Genomic DNA, 15,035 nt, shown 5'->3' with positions numbered 1-15,035 from the left:
AAAGCTGTGGGGAGGGGCAGAGGTATCTGTCCAAGGACCCAGGGACCCCCACACAGCGGAAACCCTCTTCAAGCAATGCGGAAACCACATCATTTGCATGGCGGGTCGCGGGGCCCCTAGGGCGTGGCGGGAGGCAGCAGAGGCATTTGGGTCTCAACCTTGGGGGTTCACAGGAGCCCCATGGACTGCAGGGTGCAGCTACATCAGGCCAGGTCATCACAGCGACGCCAGGGCCAGTGACAGCGGAGGCCGGTCTGCCGTCACGGAGAGGAATAGCATCCGTGTTAGGAAGGACCGACCACATCACAGGCAGGCAGCCCGGGGGTGACACATCCCACTCCTGACTCGCTGCCTGTGATGTTGCTTTAGAAATGAGCTGGGGGCAGACAGGAAGACTGGGCTGGTATCCGGTTCTTGGAGCCAGGCTTTGTGCTAAATGCCAGGGTACAAAGACGCTGGGCATGGTCCCTGCCTGCAAGGAACCCTGAGTCTAATGAGAGACGCCCCAGCCTCTCCCACTGTCACGCTCCAAGGGGCCTGCTCCATCTCCCACAACCCCTCCTCCTCACTGCCCTCAGCATCTCCTGCCAGCTGCAGGCTCCTTGGTCTTGGTTCCCAGCCTTCTGTCCCTTTCAGATGGACCTAAGCCCCCTTCCTACAATCAAGCCTGACTCTCCTTAAAAGCTTCCAGCGGCTGCCACCACCTGCACAACCTCCTTAGCCCCTGCCAGCATCTCCCACCTGTATTCATCACTCACCTGTTGCCGTCACAACACAAAGCAGCACCTGGCTCCCCCGCCCACTTCTCCATGCCTGTACTGCTGCTGCCTCTGCCCAAACGTCCTGACCCGCCACCCCCAACCTGGCAGGGCTGACTTCTCAGCTTCTTTCAAGAGTTCCCTCTGCCATCATTTCAGGGGGGTCAGAGTCCCTCCTAGGGGCTCCTGCGACAACCCGGGTGCATCTCTATACTGCCCACACTCGACCAGTTTTGGGTTAATTATTGGTTCCCTCGTGCCTCCCCCCAAACTTGACACCCTTGTATGGGCGCTGAGCCAGACACGTGGGCTTTGATCCCAGTTCTGCCATTCCCCCACCTCCACTTTGTCATCTATAAAATGGCGACAGAAACAGTGCCCCCTTCACAGGGCTTTATGATTCATGAAGTCAGTATGCGTGACATGCTTGGCACCGTGCCCGGCAGTGGAAAGAGGTCAGTGTCACCCGTGTTTCTGCTACTCATCGCCCTACACACAGCCAGCACACAGCCCAAAGCTGGCATCTCATAGATGCCCAATTGCTCAACACAAGCAAAGTTTTAATTTTCAATTAGCTGAAATGAGCTGGAGCTAGCATGAGAACTGGGCAGGAAATGGACTTACAAAGAGAGGGGGCGGCGTCCTCAGAGCAGCAGACTGAGTGCACCAGTGTTCAGGTGACAGCAGCTCACGGTCTCCTCCACCACCACCTCATTTGAGGGTGAGGTAGGCACAGCGCTAGGAGCCTGGCCACCTGGGGTGGAGCCTTGGCTCTGCCTCTAGTGAGCTGCAAGTACGTAACCCTAGGTACATCGCTTAATCTCTGTGCCTCAAAGGCCTCTTCTGTAAAATGGGGATAATGTTCCCCTGCCCCCAGGCAGCTGTGACAAGGAAGGGCACTCTGTGCATTTAATGCATCGGTCTCTTGCGCCCCGCACCCAAGAAGCACCCGCTAAATGTCAGCTCTTTTTTTTTTTTTTTTTTTTTTTGAGACAGAGTCTCACCGTGTCACCCAGGCTGGAGTGCAATGGTGCGATCTCGGTTCACTGCAACCTCCGCCTCCCAGGTTCAAGCGATTCTCCTGCTTCAGTCTCCTGAGTAGCTGGGATTACAGGGACATGCCACCACACCCGGCTAATTTTTGTTATCTTTAGTAGAGACAGGGTTTCACCATGTTAGCCAGGCTGGTCTCGAGCTCCTGACCTTGTGATCCGCCCGCCTCAGCCTCTCAAAGTGCTGGGATTACAGGCGTGAGCCATCACGCCAGGCTAAATGTCAGCTCTTAGCCCTCGGCTCTCTGTGCCCTCCCAGCATCTGCCCGACCCTAGGGGAAGTGACAGAGAGCAGCCCTTTTGCTTCCACCTCACAGTCAAGGAAGCCAAAGGTCTGGGAGGAGCACGAGGGGTCTGGAGGCACAGGGGCAGCAGCGCCAGGCAGGCCCTGGAATCCTGCCCCCCTACACCAGTGGGGGTGCGGCCAATTTCACACCTGAGATGAGCAACCAGCCCTTTCCAGACTCTTGCCCAACCCAGCAGGGGTAACCAGCCAGCGGTGACCAAGACCGGGCTGGCCCTGTGACCGACTGCAAAAGCTCCAGGGACAAAAGGGGCTGACACTGACCAGAATCAGTTCACTGGGGCTGGGCACGGTGGCTCACGCCTGTAATCCCAGCACTTTGGGAGGCCGAGGCAGGTGGATCACCTGAGGTCAGGAGTTCAAGACCAGCCAGGCCAACATGGCGAAACACCATCTCTACTAAAAAAAATACAAAAAATTAGCCAGGTGTGGTGGCGCACGCCTGTAGTCTCAGCTACTTGGGAGGCTGAGGTGGGAGAATCGCTTGAACTCAGAAGGCGGAGGTTGCAGTGAGCCGAGATCACACCACTGCACTCCAGCCTAGGCAACAAGAGCAAGACTCCATCTCAAAAAAAAAAAACAGAATCGGTCCATTGGGCTCAGGGCTCAGGCCAGGCAGAGCTAAGGCCAGAGAGGCTGCATGTTGCAAAAAGCGGGTGGAGAGAGCATGCTCCTCACCTCCTATGTCCCCACCCTATATCCATGGCCCAGTCCAAAGGCTTCCTCCTCCTCCCTCAAGCCTCTCGCCCCTTCCTTCCTGTTCTCTGCTTCTTCACCAACCCAGAGCTGTCACCTGAACCATGTTGACAGCCTCCTCACGGGCCTCCCTGCCTCCAGTCTCTCCATCTCATCTGTGCTTCACACTGAGGCCACAGTGATCTTTGCCCTGTCACTCTCTTGCTCAAAAACTATAATGGCTCCCCACTGCCTCAACTCCTGATAGGAGGAGTGTGTGTGGTGGCTGAGAGCATGGACACTGGAATAAGGATGCTGGCTTGAATCCACACTCCTCCCCTCTTAGCAGGCAGCCTTGAGGGTGTTTTGTTTTGTTTTTAAATAAAGGAGTTCATAGACCTCAGTCTTTTATCTGTAGAATGGGACTGATAAATGCACATGCCTCCTGGGGCTGATGGGAAGATTCAATAACACATGTAAAGTGTTTAGAAAATTCCTCCCAAATTATAGTTGCTACAGTTTTCTCAATGTAATTGGTATTACTACCTCCATAAACTGGCCCTAAACTTACAGCCTCGTGTGCTGCTGTCACTGTCCCCAACAAACCTTTGGCTCCAGCTAGGACAGCTGGGACAGTCTAACATTGTCCTCTAATATTCGGTTTTTGTTTTGTTTTGTTTTGTTTTTTTTGAGACAGGGTCTCGTTCTGTCACCCAGACTGGAGTGCAATGGTGCAATCTCAGCTCATTGCGACCTCCGCCTCTGGGGTTCAAGTGATTCTCATACCTCAGCCTCCCAAGTAGCTGGGACTACAGTTGCACACCACCACACCTGGCTAATTTTGTTGTTGTTGTTGTTGTCGTTGTTGTTTAGTAGAGACAGGGTTTCACCATGTTGGCCAGGGTGGTCTCGAACTCCTGACCTCAAGTGATCCGCCCGCCTTGGCCTCCCAAAGTGCTGGGATTACAGGGGTGAGCCACCGCGTCCGGCCTGTCCCCTAATATTCTTCCCTCCATACCTCCCTCCCCACACCATTCTCCTCCCTGTAGCCACTCATCCTAAACCCGCCTACCTTTCAGGGCTCAGCGGTTAGGAGGTTCCCTGTGTGGGCCTGGAGAAGGGCAGAATCAGGAAGGGGACAAGAAAAGACCAGGGCAATGACCAAAGGACCAAGCCACGACAGGAAGGAAATTGAGCCAAGGGGTGGGAGGGGTGATGTCTAGGGAGAACGGGATGCAGGAGCGGGGCTTGAGGGAGCTGGGGAGCAGGACAGGAAGGAGCAGGATTAGGGGCTTGCAAGGCTCAGGAAATGACAGCAGGAGCTGCTGGTGATGGGGCCACAGGAGCCTGGGGCCTCTGTGAGTTGCAGCCAGAAACTGGGGCTGGGGTCAGCGGGAGGAGGGGCCAGCAGGGGCACCCAGGGCACTGGTGGGGGTCCCGCTAACTAAGGCAAAGGGCCAGAGCCCTTTCCCCAGGAGTTCACAGCTGGGCCACACCTGGGCCTTCTGAGCTGGGTGACATGGTAGTGCAATCTGCACTCAACCCCCTGCCCAAAGCCACTTACTTCTGCTGGGACCAGGGAGGTCCTTGCTAATCTCAAGTGACAGCTGGGGCCACCGAGGTTCAGAAACGAGAAGGGAACTGGCCAAGTTCTCCCGGAAGCAGAGGCTGGGCCAAGATAAGGCCTCGGACCCCTGACTCCCAGCCCCAGGCCCCGCCCACTCCCACAGCCTCTGGCCTTGCTCCTGAAAGACCTTCAAGAAGGCCTCCTGCTGGCAGCTCGGAAGATGTCCTCCCTCCTCCCTGTCCGCAGCTTGCCTGCCTCCAAATCCCCTCCCGCTCTGCTCTCCCACACAGGCGCACTCATTCTCTGAACCTGTGGCCACATCAGTCTCACTAGTGCAGGGCCACACTCAGACTGAAGCAGACGGTGGGCCACTGTCTGGACAGCAAAGGAAAACAAACAAATGCTCCTGGGGATTTCTGCGCTGTCTCCGGTCAGAGTGGCTGGGTCAAACCTGAGCCCCAGCTCCGAAAGGGACCCACAGAGTAGAGATCTGCTAGGCCTCTCAAGGAGCCAGTAGGTCTGAAAGAGATTCAGCCTGCAGCCCTCGAAGTCAGGTTACACTGTCTGTTTTCCCAGCAGAACATGCCCACTCGTGTCCAAAAGAGGGGGTAGGGAGGGCAGCTGGCCCTCCTGGGGCCTGAGAAGGGGCTCTGCAGCCCCCCTCCAAACACCCAAAACTTGCTGTGAACTAGCCAGCTAACAGGTCTCCTGCATCCAGCAACAGAATCAATAATCTAGCAATCATGAACCTCCAGGGTGACAATTCCAACCCCTCCTACTCTGCAAAGAAGAAATGGAGGCTGGGCGCAGTGGCTCATGCCTGTAATTCCAGCACTTTGGGAGGCCAAGGCGGGCAGATCACTTGAGCTCAGGAGTTTGAGACCAGCCTGGCCAACATGGTGAAACCCCATCTCTACTAAAAATACAAAAACTAGCTAGGTGTGGTGGCGCATGCCTGTAATCCCAGCTACTTGGAAGGTTGAGGCAAGAGAATAGTTTGAACCTGGGAGGCAGAGGTTGCAGTGAGCCGAGATCACGCCACTACACTCCAGCCTGGGCAACAGAGCCAGACTCCATCTAAAAAAAGAAGAAGAAGAAGAAGAAATGGAGTCTTAGAGATGCAGGGTGGCTTGTCACAGCCCACAGGAAAGACAGGCTAGATGCAAGGGCAGAGCCAGAGCCCTGGGATGCACCGCCAACAGCCCTCCCCCTGCACTCCCCCCTGCACACTTGGGGCTCACGCTTGGGGCAGAAGTCAATGATCTCTTCCAACCCCCCATCAGCGAACAGACATTTCCTCCTTCAGGGCTCACAGCCAAGTACCTCAAACCACAGTGACATCGCTGCCACCTGTGACATCACTACACACCACAGTGGAAAAAGACTGTGGGTCCCAGAGAGGTGGGTCCTGAGCGTCAGAGCCCCAGCCCCGCGGTCAGCTGCTCAACAGAGGTGATCAAGGCCCAAAGCCCTAGGCCGGGAAGGGGGCAGGACTCAGAACCGGGTCAGAGCAGCCTGCACCCATTACCGGCGACAAAGGGCGTCTTCAAGGAGAACGCCCTTCCTGCTCAAGGCTTCCTTGAACCTGTGGGTTTCCAGACAGCAGGCTCTGCAGCGCCTGCCTACAGTGAGGACTTTCCTACAGTGTGGGGAAGGGGAAAGGATCTAGCTCCTGAACTTGAAAAGGTGCCACCTAGGTACCAAGGGGCAGAGAGGCAGGACATCCACAAACCCCAGTTCTGCCTAAGGAGATCCACCATGTCCTTCATGAAGCCTGAAAGGCAGCCATGAATTCTTGATGGCCCTGGAGCCTGAGTCAGGAAATCATTCCACCCAAAGCAAGTGAGATTGAGGTCAGCAAGAAGAAGAGAAGCTGGGGAACCGAGATATTGACAGTGGGGAGTCCTGGGCTCTCCTTCCTGGGGACTTTTAGATATCCCACCCCCAATCTGTGGCCTTTGTCAAGTATACTCCAAGTTGACACTTCCCCAATATTCTAGGAAAGCATTGGAACCAGGGTTGTTAGGTTTCATAGATAGGGATGCTTAGGCCCAGAGAGGTTAAGTAACCCAAGCAAGGTAGCACAGCAAGCCAGTGACAGTGCTCAGATGGGAACTATGATCTCCCAACACCCAAGTCAGTGCTCCTTCCTCAGAGCCATGCTGTCTTAGAAGTCACTTGGAGGCAGGAAAACGGACAGCATGATCTCAGAAGAGGCCCCACAGGGCATCCCCTTCTCAAGGTCACAAGTAAACAGAACCTTCAGCAGCACAGAGGTTGGAGATGGAAGAGGTTTTGGAGACGGCCTGGAATCTTGCCGTGCCCATCTTGCAAGCTGAAACCTTGTGCACTCTCTCTGTGCTTCACCAAATGTACCCTTACTCATCCCCAAAACACACAGCACCTGTTACTCACTAAAAGGGGTGGCAAAGGGAGGGGAGGCGATATCCTGACCCCACAGCCTTTGCCACAATACGGTGTCCTAAGACCAGGCTGTCAAGCAGTGGGTATGAGAGGCCAGCTAGGGGGCACTGGGGCAGAAGCACAGACAGGAAAAGGCAGGGAGGAAAGAAGTTGCTCTCTGACATGATGGGCAGCAAAGCCACTTAGACAGGAACTCTGGGCAACTGCAGGGCTGCCACCCAAGCTGCCGGGCCCTGGGGCTCAGAGCAGAGAGTCTGACTCCACAGGGGTCCCCCCCTAGGCCCGAGCACCACCCCATGGCCCAGAGAGTCGGGTCAGACCTGCAAAGCCACCAATGGCTCAAATAGCTGCCAATGCCAGGATTAGAAAGCACTTTTAATCCTGCCAGCCAGCCCGTGAGGCTAGGATTACTCCCATTTTACAGATAAGAACACAGGGGCTCCGAGGGATAGAAAGACTTGCCAAGGTCACACAGCCAGTAAAACAGCAGAGCAACGACTTGAGGCTTATCTGATTCAGAGGCCTGGGCCTTTCCCCAGAGTCATCAGTGCTGCTTCCCTGTGCCCAGACGAGGGTCCAGAACTGGGAGCCACAGCGCCTCTCCTTTGTTCCTGTTGGGGTACCCCATGGTACCCCGAACCCCAACTTCCCTCCTTGCCCGCTTCTGGGTAAATCACATGCATTCTGGGGCCCTGAGTCACCGTCAGTGAGTGGCCCCTTCCCTCACTACACGAGGGATGTCGAGGGGGTGAGCAATCTGGGGAGAGGATCCCTAACCTCAGCAGACACCATTCAATGGGAAGAGGAGCCCAGGAAAATATCCTAAGAGATGGAGGCAAACAGAACCCCACCCTGCCACCACTGACTTTTCAAACCCCCGTCTCCTCATCTGTAAAACAGGGCCATTATCAAGGTCAAGGTCAGATGAATATTTTTTGAACACTTACTATGTGCCAAGCACTGTCCTAAGCCAGGGGTTCTCAATCGGGGGCAATCCCCCAACCCCAAAGGACACTTAGCAATATCTGGAGTCATTTTTGTCACAAGGGAGGGTGGTGCTACTGCCACCCAATAAGTAGAGGCCAGGGATGCCGCTAAACATCCTACAGCTCACGGGACAGCCCCACAACAAAGAATTAAAGTCAAGGGCACTGATTGAAAAATCCTATTCTAGGCTAGAGTCTACAGTGGTGAATGAGTCCCTGTCCTCACGGTACTTACAATCTTGTAGGAAGGCATAATAAAAGTGAAAGAAATAGAATAGGTCAAGAGCATTATACAGGAATACAAAGCAGGTCAGGGAGTGCGAGTGCCTGGCAGGGAGCATCTACAGGCAGGATTGTCTACTTCAGCAGAAGGAAGCGAGGGAAGGAGATCAAGAGACGTCAGCAGGAGGAGTACTGGAGGCGAGGGGGGAAAGCAAGTGCAAAGGCCCTGGGGCAGGTGTGTGTGCAGCACATCTGAGGACAGAAAAGCGTGGCTTAAAAGTAAGAATGGGGCCAGGTGGGATGGCTCACGCCTGTAATCCCAGCACTTCAAGAGGCCGAGGCAGGTGGATCACTTGAGTTCAGGAGTTCGAGACCAGCCTGGCCAACATGGCAAAACCCGGTCTCTACTAAAAAAAAAAAAAGAAAAAGAAAAAAAGAAGAAATTAGCCGGGCATGGTGGCACACACCTGTAATCCCAGCTACTTGGGAGGCTAAGGTAGGAAAATTGCTTGAACCCAGGAGGTGGAGGTTGCAGTGAGCAGAGATTGGGCCACTGCACTCCAGCCTGGGCGACAGAGTAAGACTCTATCTCAATAAAAAAAATTAAATAAAAAAAAAGACGAAGAAGTGAGAACGGGCCAGACACAGTGGCACATGCTTGTAATCCCAGCACTTTGGGAGGCTGAGGCAGGAGGATCACTTGAGGTCAGGGGTCCAAGACCATCCTGGGCAATATGGTGAAACTCTGACTCCACTAAAAATTAAAAAAAATAAAATAAATTAGTTGGACATGGTGGTACATGCCTGTAGTCCCAGCTACTCTGGAGGCTGAGGCAGGAGAATTGTTTGAACCCAAGAGGCAGATGGAGGCTGCAGTGAGCCGAGATGTCGCCACTGCACTCCAGCCTGAGCAACAGAGCAAGACTCCATCTCAAAAAAAGAGTAAGAAGTGAGTTGGTGCAGAGTCAGGTGTAAAATACATGCCATGGCTCCAGCAAAACTCTTCCCCTTCCCACGCACAACCGTCGCTGCTACTCCTCCAGGGAACATTGCATAGTAAGGACCATAAAGCGTCACCCAGCCCTGGGGAGGGACAGTGCTACGGGGAGCCACTGTGCCAGGCGCCAGGATGACGGGGTCACCTCAGACGTAAGAATGCCCGGCAGGTTCTCAGCCTTTCACACCCATGGCTCTGTGACAAAGGCCAGGCAGGGAATACTTTCCACATCAACAGATGAGGACATAGGCTTACTAGCTCAGCTAAGCTCATAAGGGCAGTTGGGACAGAGCCCAGGTCTGTGAGGTCTGTGACCTATTGGTAGTATAGCTCCTAGAGGGTTGGAGCTGGAGTCATCTTGAGGTCCCCAGAGCCAGGCACTAGGCTGGGCTTGGAGTAGGTGTGTCCATGAACTTTGGGGAATGAATGAATGAATGGCCCTGCCTCAGGGTGCCTGGCCACCTACGCATTGCCCTCTGAAGAGGTGCCTGACCAACAGACCACACCCTCAGTCAACACACAGGCTCCCCACTGGGATTTCAGACAGAGGGCAAAGAGACAGAGACGTGGTGGAAGGAGGGAAGAGCCCCCAGGGCCAGCAGGTACCCCAGATCACCCAACTCCTCTTTGATGTCCAGCCTGGGAGCCCCCAACCTCTCCCCTAACCCAAACTGGCCCCAGGCCCTGGGTGATGAGGAGGCAAACAGTAGCACCTCAGCACCAAGACTTCCAGGGGTAGATGGGCCAGGCCCATCAGGCAGAGACCCCTCATCCTCTTCCCGAGACAGCCCAGACCCTGCTCATCCCCACCAGAGGGCACCAAGCACTCACCTACTGCCAGCTTTACTGGCATTTATTTGACAAATGAATAAATGGCTAAATGAATGAATGATGTTTTCCATACCAGCTGGCAAATAAGACTTTTAAACGGGGCAAAAGCTCTGCTGGCAGTGAGTCGGCAGTGAGTGTCCATTGCTAGCTCAGGTCTCCTAGGGGCTCCTTCTGCAGCTCAGTTGACTTCCATCCTGAGAACCCACTGTGTGTGAGGGCCTGGCTGGGAGCACGAGTGCAGATACGGGCACCGGGAGGGTGCAGTGGAAGGAGCTTGGGAATCAGGCAGACCTGCATTCAAATCCCACCCCCAGCTCCCCAGCGCCCAGCTCTGTGATCCTGGGAAACGCCTCAGTTTCCACATCTCTAAAGACAAACGGCACCACCCACCTCTTGGGAGTTGCTGTAAGGGAGGTTTCAGTGAAATATTGTGACAAAGTACCTAGCCCAGTGCCTGGTGCTTAGTGGATGTTCAGAAATCAGGAGCTATGGTGATGCTACTGATGAGAAGGAGGAGGAACCCACGGTTCTGGCCCTCAAGACACCTTCCATCCACTGAGGGGGATAAAACACAACTAGATTAAAAAGCAGAATGCAATCTGTCCTCAAAGGGAATGAAAGGGCCTGGGAGTTCGAAGAGAAGATCAAATCCAACTGAGAATGAGGAAAGGCTTTCCTGGAGAGAATGGCATTTGCAGAAGGCCTTGAAGGATAGGGGTAAGGAGTGTCCGTTGGAGAGGGGACGGCACGGACAATGCTTTTTGCACAATGACACACACAATGACCATCATCAGTTCTACAGAGGCGGGGGAGCACATGTGCAGGGAGGCACGGGGAAGAGCTCAGGTACCTTACTCTGGCCTGGGATCTCCAGGGGAGTTTCTGCCTCGACCATTGGGAGCCACAGGAGGCTCCCCAGGCAAACAGAGAGGTGCCTCATGCTTGAGAAGGGTCTCTCTGCCAAGGATCAGCGGGAGAGGGGCCAGGGCCCGGAGACCAGCTACAAGGCTGTGGCAATAGTCCAGGTGGGGCGGCGGGAAGCAGGGATGAGGGAGGAGGGAATCTGAGCTGCCACAGGAGCCGGTCAGGAGGGGAAGGAAGTGGGAGGGAACCTCCTCCAGCTACTCCAGGACTGCAGCCTGGTGTCCTGCTGAGCCCTGTGCCTGCCACCCCTCTCCCATCCAGGGGCTCACACGACCCCAGAGTTCACCCAGGCAGGCCCAGGCTCAGCAGCAGGAAGAGCCCCTCTGAGGCCAGAGTCTATGGCATGACCCCAAAGTCAAGCTGGGGACCACGGTCGTCCCCATTCACACTCGGCTCTAGAGTGGGGACTCTCCTGACCCAAAGGCCACCCAGGACTTACTCTGGGGCAGTTCTCCATGACCCACTCCTGACGCCCACTGTGGGTGAGTCAATTCTAGTCTGACAGCCCCCATCTTCCAGCCACAAGAACTGGACTCTCTGGCATCAGATCAACAAGTCACCTTATGTCACCCCAGAAGCCAGTGCCACCTCCCACCTTCCTCCTCGGTCAAGATGTCAGATGGGCGCAGATGGGCCATGTGTCCATCACGGGCAGCTCTGAGGAAGGATGAACGCCCACCTTCCCCGCAGCCTCAGGGCACAGGGGCCAAAGGCAGGAGAGGCCCCCTTTGTAGGAAGAGTTCCCCCCAGGCCCTTCCATGAAATACAAGTTCTCTGAGCCTCAGTTTTCCTTCTCTGAAAAATGGGTTATCTTATCTTACCAAACCATGGAGACAGTAAAAAAAAAATGGGGTTATCCTATGTTACCAGACCAGGAGACAGTCAAAAAAAGGCAAAGGGTGCACAGTCCCTTGTACGCCCGTTGCTTTTGTGGGAGTGATGTTCATATTGAACAGGAGCCCTAGGGTTTCTGCTGTCTCCATTTTCCTGCAGCCCCTGGAGACTTCATTTGCTTTGCTCGATTACCAGCCCAGACCTCCCTCGCTTCCCCTGCCCCCAGAGGCCGCCAAAAACAGACTCTGCAGTAGCCCCCGGACGCATTGGGAGGAAGCAGACAGGCAGCTCGCCCTCCAGCTGTGCCCTCAGTGGACCTGACACACACCTGGTCCTGCTCTTCAGACACAGGACCCTGGTATTTCTAAGAAATCGGAAAACCGTCGCCCAGAGGATGAGGAAGTCTTTTGAAGAGGGTGCCTGGCGTGGGCAATGGGGCAGCGCCCAGGCGCAGCCCCTTCTCCACCGCGTGGGAGGGAAGGGCTGCCGCGGCAGTCGCCGGGGTGAGGGAAGAGGGGTCCCCGGTCTAGCGGGGGTCTGCCCAGGGCCCGCTGCTCAGCCCCAAACGCCCCGGTCTGCGCTCGCGAAGGAACCAGGGTGCGCCCCTGTCACGACGCGGGTAAGAGGGGCTTCGGGGGCCAGAGCTGTGCCCCGAGCGCACGTGTGCCGGGCCCGGGGTCCCCGGCGGGTCCCCAGAGGCGCGCGTGTCTGATGCGGATGGGGGGCGGCGACTGGGACTCCCAGCCTCCCAACCCGTGACAGCGCCCCGGGAGAGCGCGGCCCGGGCACCCGAAGGCTGCGCACCAGCCGGGTGGGCATGCGGGGCGGCTGTCCCCCGTGGGCCGCGCGAGTCACCCACCTGGGCGGGCAAGGCGTGCCCCGCGGCCCAGAGCTCCAGTCCGACGGCCAGCGCGGCCCAGACGGCGACGGGCGCCATGGGTGCGGGCGGGGTCCGGCTGCCCCCTGCCCTCGCGCCCTCGCAGCCCAGCGCCTTCTCTCCAGGCTCCGCCGCGCTCGCGAGCCCGCGACTGAAAGCGAAAGCCCGCGCCCCAGCGGGCCAGAGGCCAGGCGGCGGGGCGGGGCGGGGCGGGGCGGGCCCAGCCGGCCTTGGACTCGCCTCCTCCACGCCCCTCCCCAGCCGCTGCTGGGCCTCCGACCGGACCACCCCAGCATCGCTGGGCCGATACCTCCAGCGTCACTCCCCCTCAACCTCCTCCTATCGTCCCCTCCTCTTCGAATCACCATCTCCACCTGACCGGCCTCCACCTGCCCTCCCAGCTCCCACAGGCTTCCCTGTCCCGTGAGGGTGATGCACTAATTTGGAAAAACATCCCCCAAAGCTGACATCTGCTTTAGGGGAATCAAGAGAATTCTAGATCATTCACTCATTTAGACTCTATTTTAAATATATTTAATTCTTATTTTTTAATTTTTTTAGAGACAAGGCCTCACTCTTTCACCCATAGCTCACTGCAGCCTCCAACTCCTGGGCTCAAGCGATCCTCCCACCTCAGCCTCCCGAGTAGCTGGGACTACAGGCTCGGGCCACCATGCTGGGCTGATTTCTTTGTAGAGACGGGGTTTTGCCATGTTGCCCAGGCTGGTCTCGAACTCCTGAGCTCAAGTGCTCTTCCCACCCTCAAGTGATCTTCCCGCCTCTGGCCTCCCAAGGTGCTGGGATTATAGGTGTGAGCCACTGCACCTGGCCTGTTTAGACTCTAGAGCCAGATCACCTGGGTCTGGATCTCTGAACTGACCTCATAGGACTATTCTAAAAATTTAAAGATATGTAATATACACAATGCAGTCTGTACCTTATATATACTTAAGTAAGTATCTACATACATAACAATAGGCGTTTATAAATCTTGGCTGTTGTTACTACTCTTCATGTGTTCACTTATCCTTAAACATGCATCCAGCCCTTCTCACAGTGAGAAGACTCTGCACTTCCCTGCTCAAGTCTCCTGCCCAGGCAGTGGGCAGATGAACAGAGGCTGGGAGAGAATGTCACCAGGGAAGCGGCAGGGCCCTGAGGGGCTGCTGAGACCAGGCCCAGGACAGCTGGCTTCCCCAGGATTTACATCATGACCAAGCACCCATTCCAGCTGCAATCTGTCCCCCCATCCCCACTTTGAGTGCCAGCCCTAATACGGGGCCAGCCCTGCGGGGCCAGAGCACATTCCTCCAGCCCTGGATTACGGGGGTCCGAGCCCCCAGCACATAGGGCATTTCTAAGGGTTGGGGTGGGCTGGGTGGCAGGAGGCTATTCTGTTCCCCGTCTTCTCACTGCAGGCTGCCTGAAGAGGTACAGAGACCCTTGCTCTGGGCCACCAGCCCCACAGTGGAGCCTGCAAGGATGGTGCTTCTCGGAGCTGAGTGCCGAGTGAGAAACTGGGAAGTGACTCCCTGGGGATGGAAAACCCCACCTCCTGACCAGGAGGCTGGGAAATCACCTGGTTCCCACATGTTTCTGTGACATGGACCACACTGAGGGTGTGGCTGGTATGACCCACAGACTTAACTCGGCAGAGCCGCTGGACAGGCATGCAGAGCGCTCCTGGCCCTTACAAGAATTGCCTGGGAGCAGCTCCAAGGACTCCCTGATCCCTAAAATAAAGCCGAAGGCAGGAGGGAGATGTCACCTGGTGGAAGCAGGGGACAATAGTTCTCTCTAGTTGTCCCACACACACCTCAAGATTAATGGGTCCAACAGACTCCCCGCACCCCCACCCCTCAACAACCGGCTCCCCCTGCCAGTTTCCCTATCCCAGTGAATGGCACCATCACCTCCTGAAGGTGGGGATCCTCCCAGGCTTAGGTCCCATCCTGAGAGCGAATTCAAGCTTAATCTCTATGCAACACGGGGCTTCTCCCCTTCTCCAGGCCGACCCAGGCTTGAGAGCAGGCGACTTCTCTCTGAACTCTGCCAAGTGCAGTTCTTGACTCCAGGGTCAGGCCCAGGGGTGAGGGTTTGGGAAGGAAAGGGCACAGTGTTCCATGGCAGCCAAAGTTGTCACCCATCTGGCATTGGGGGCTTTGGGGACAGTTTCCAGCTCATTCTCTCTGGGGCTCTAGAGCAGGTTTCTTGGAGACCTTCTTACTGACTCCACTGGCCACAGCTCCCCAGCACCAGAAATGCCTGCACCTCCTCCTGGCCACAATTCACCACCCCCGCTTCAGCTCCTACAGGATGGTGCCCTCCTGGCTTCTCCTGCTGAGGCCGCCTCCCCTACTAGGAAGCACTTTGGGATGGAGATGGTCAGGCTGGCCTCCTCGCTGGGGTCCATGGTTGCCCTGCCATTTGCTGCGCACCTATAGCAGCCCAGCTAACTCTCCGTGCACCCTGGCTCGCTCCAGCAATGCTGGCTCAGGTCCATCCAGCCACAGGCTCCTTTATTAAGCACCTACTGTGTGCTAGCCCCGGAGTGCTGGGGACTCAGCAGTGGACAAAATAGACA

The 15,035-nt window shown here is 56.1% G+C and overlaps 1 protein-coding gene across 1 annotated transcript in view; it reads right to left on the bottom strand.

The window, feature by feature from the left end:
• TNFRSF1B (TNF receptor superfamily member 1B) overlaps positions 1–12,646 on the bottom strand; it is a 40,871-nt gene extending 28,225 nt beyond the window's left edge. Inside the window, exon 1 of the mRNA XM_003274258.3 lies at positions 12,434–12,646. Within this exon, the coding sequence (XP_003274306.2) occupies positions 12,434–12,511 (78 nt within the window). The 5' untranslated portion in view covers positions 12,512–12,646. The remainder of the gene's footprint in view (positions 1–12,433) is intronic.
• Between the last annotated feature and the right edge of the window lie 2,389 nt (positions 12,647–15,035).

The sequence above is a fragment of the Nomascus leucogenys genome, chromosome 24 (genome assembly GCF_006542625.1).
Source record: "Nomascus leucogenys isolate Asia chromosome 24, Asia_NLE_v1, whole genome shotgun sequence".
Lineage (NCBI taxonomy): Eukaryota > Metazoa > Chordata > Mammalia > Primates > Hylobatidae > Nomascus > Nomascus leucogenys.
The sequence above is the reverse complement of the archived record's forward strand: the minus strand, read 5'-3'. Positions and strand labels throughout refer to the sequence as shown.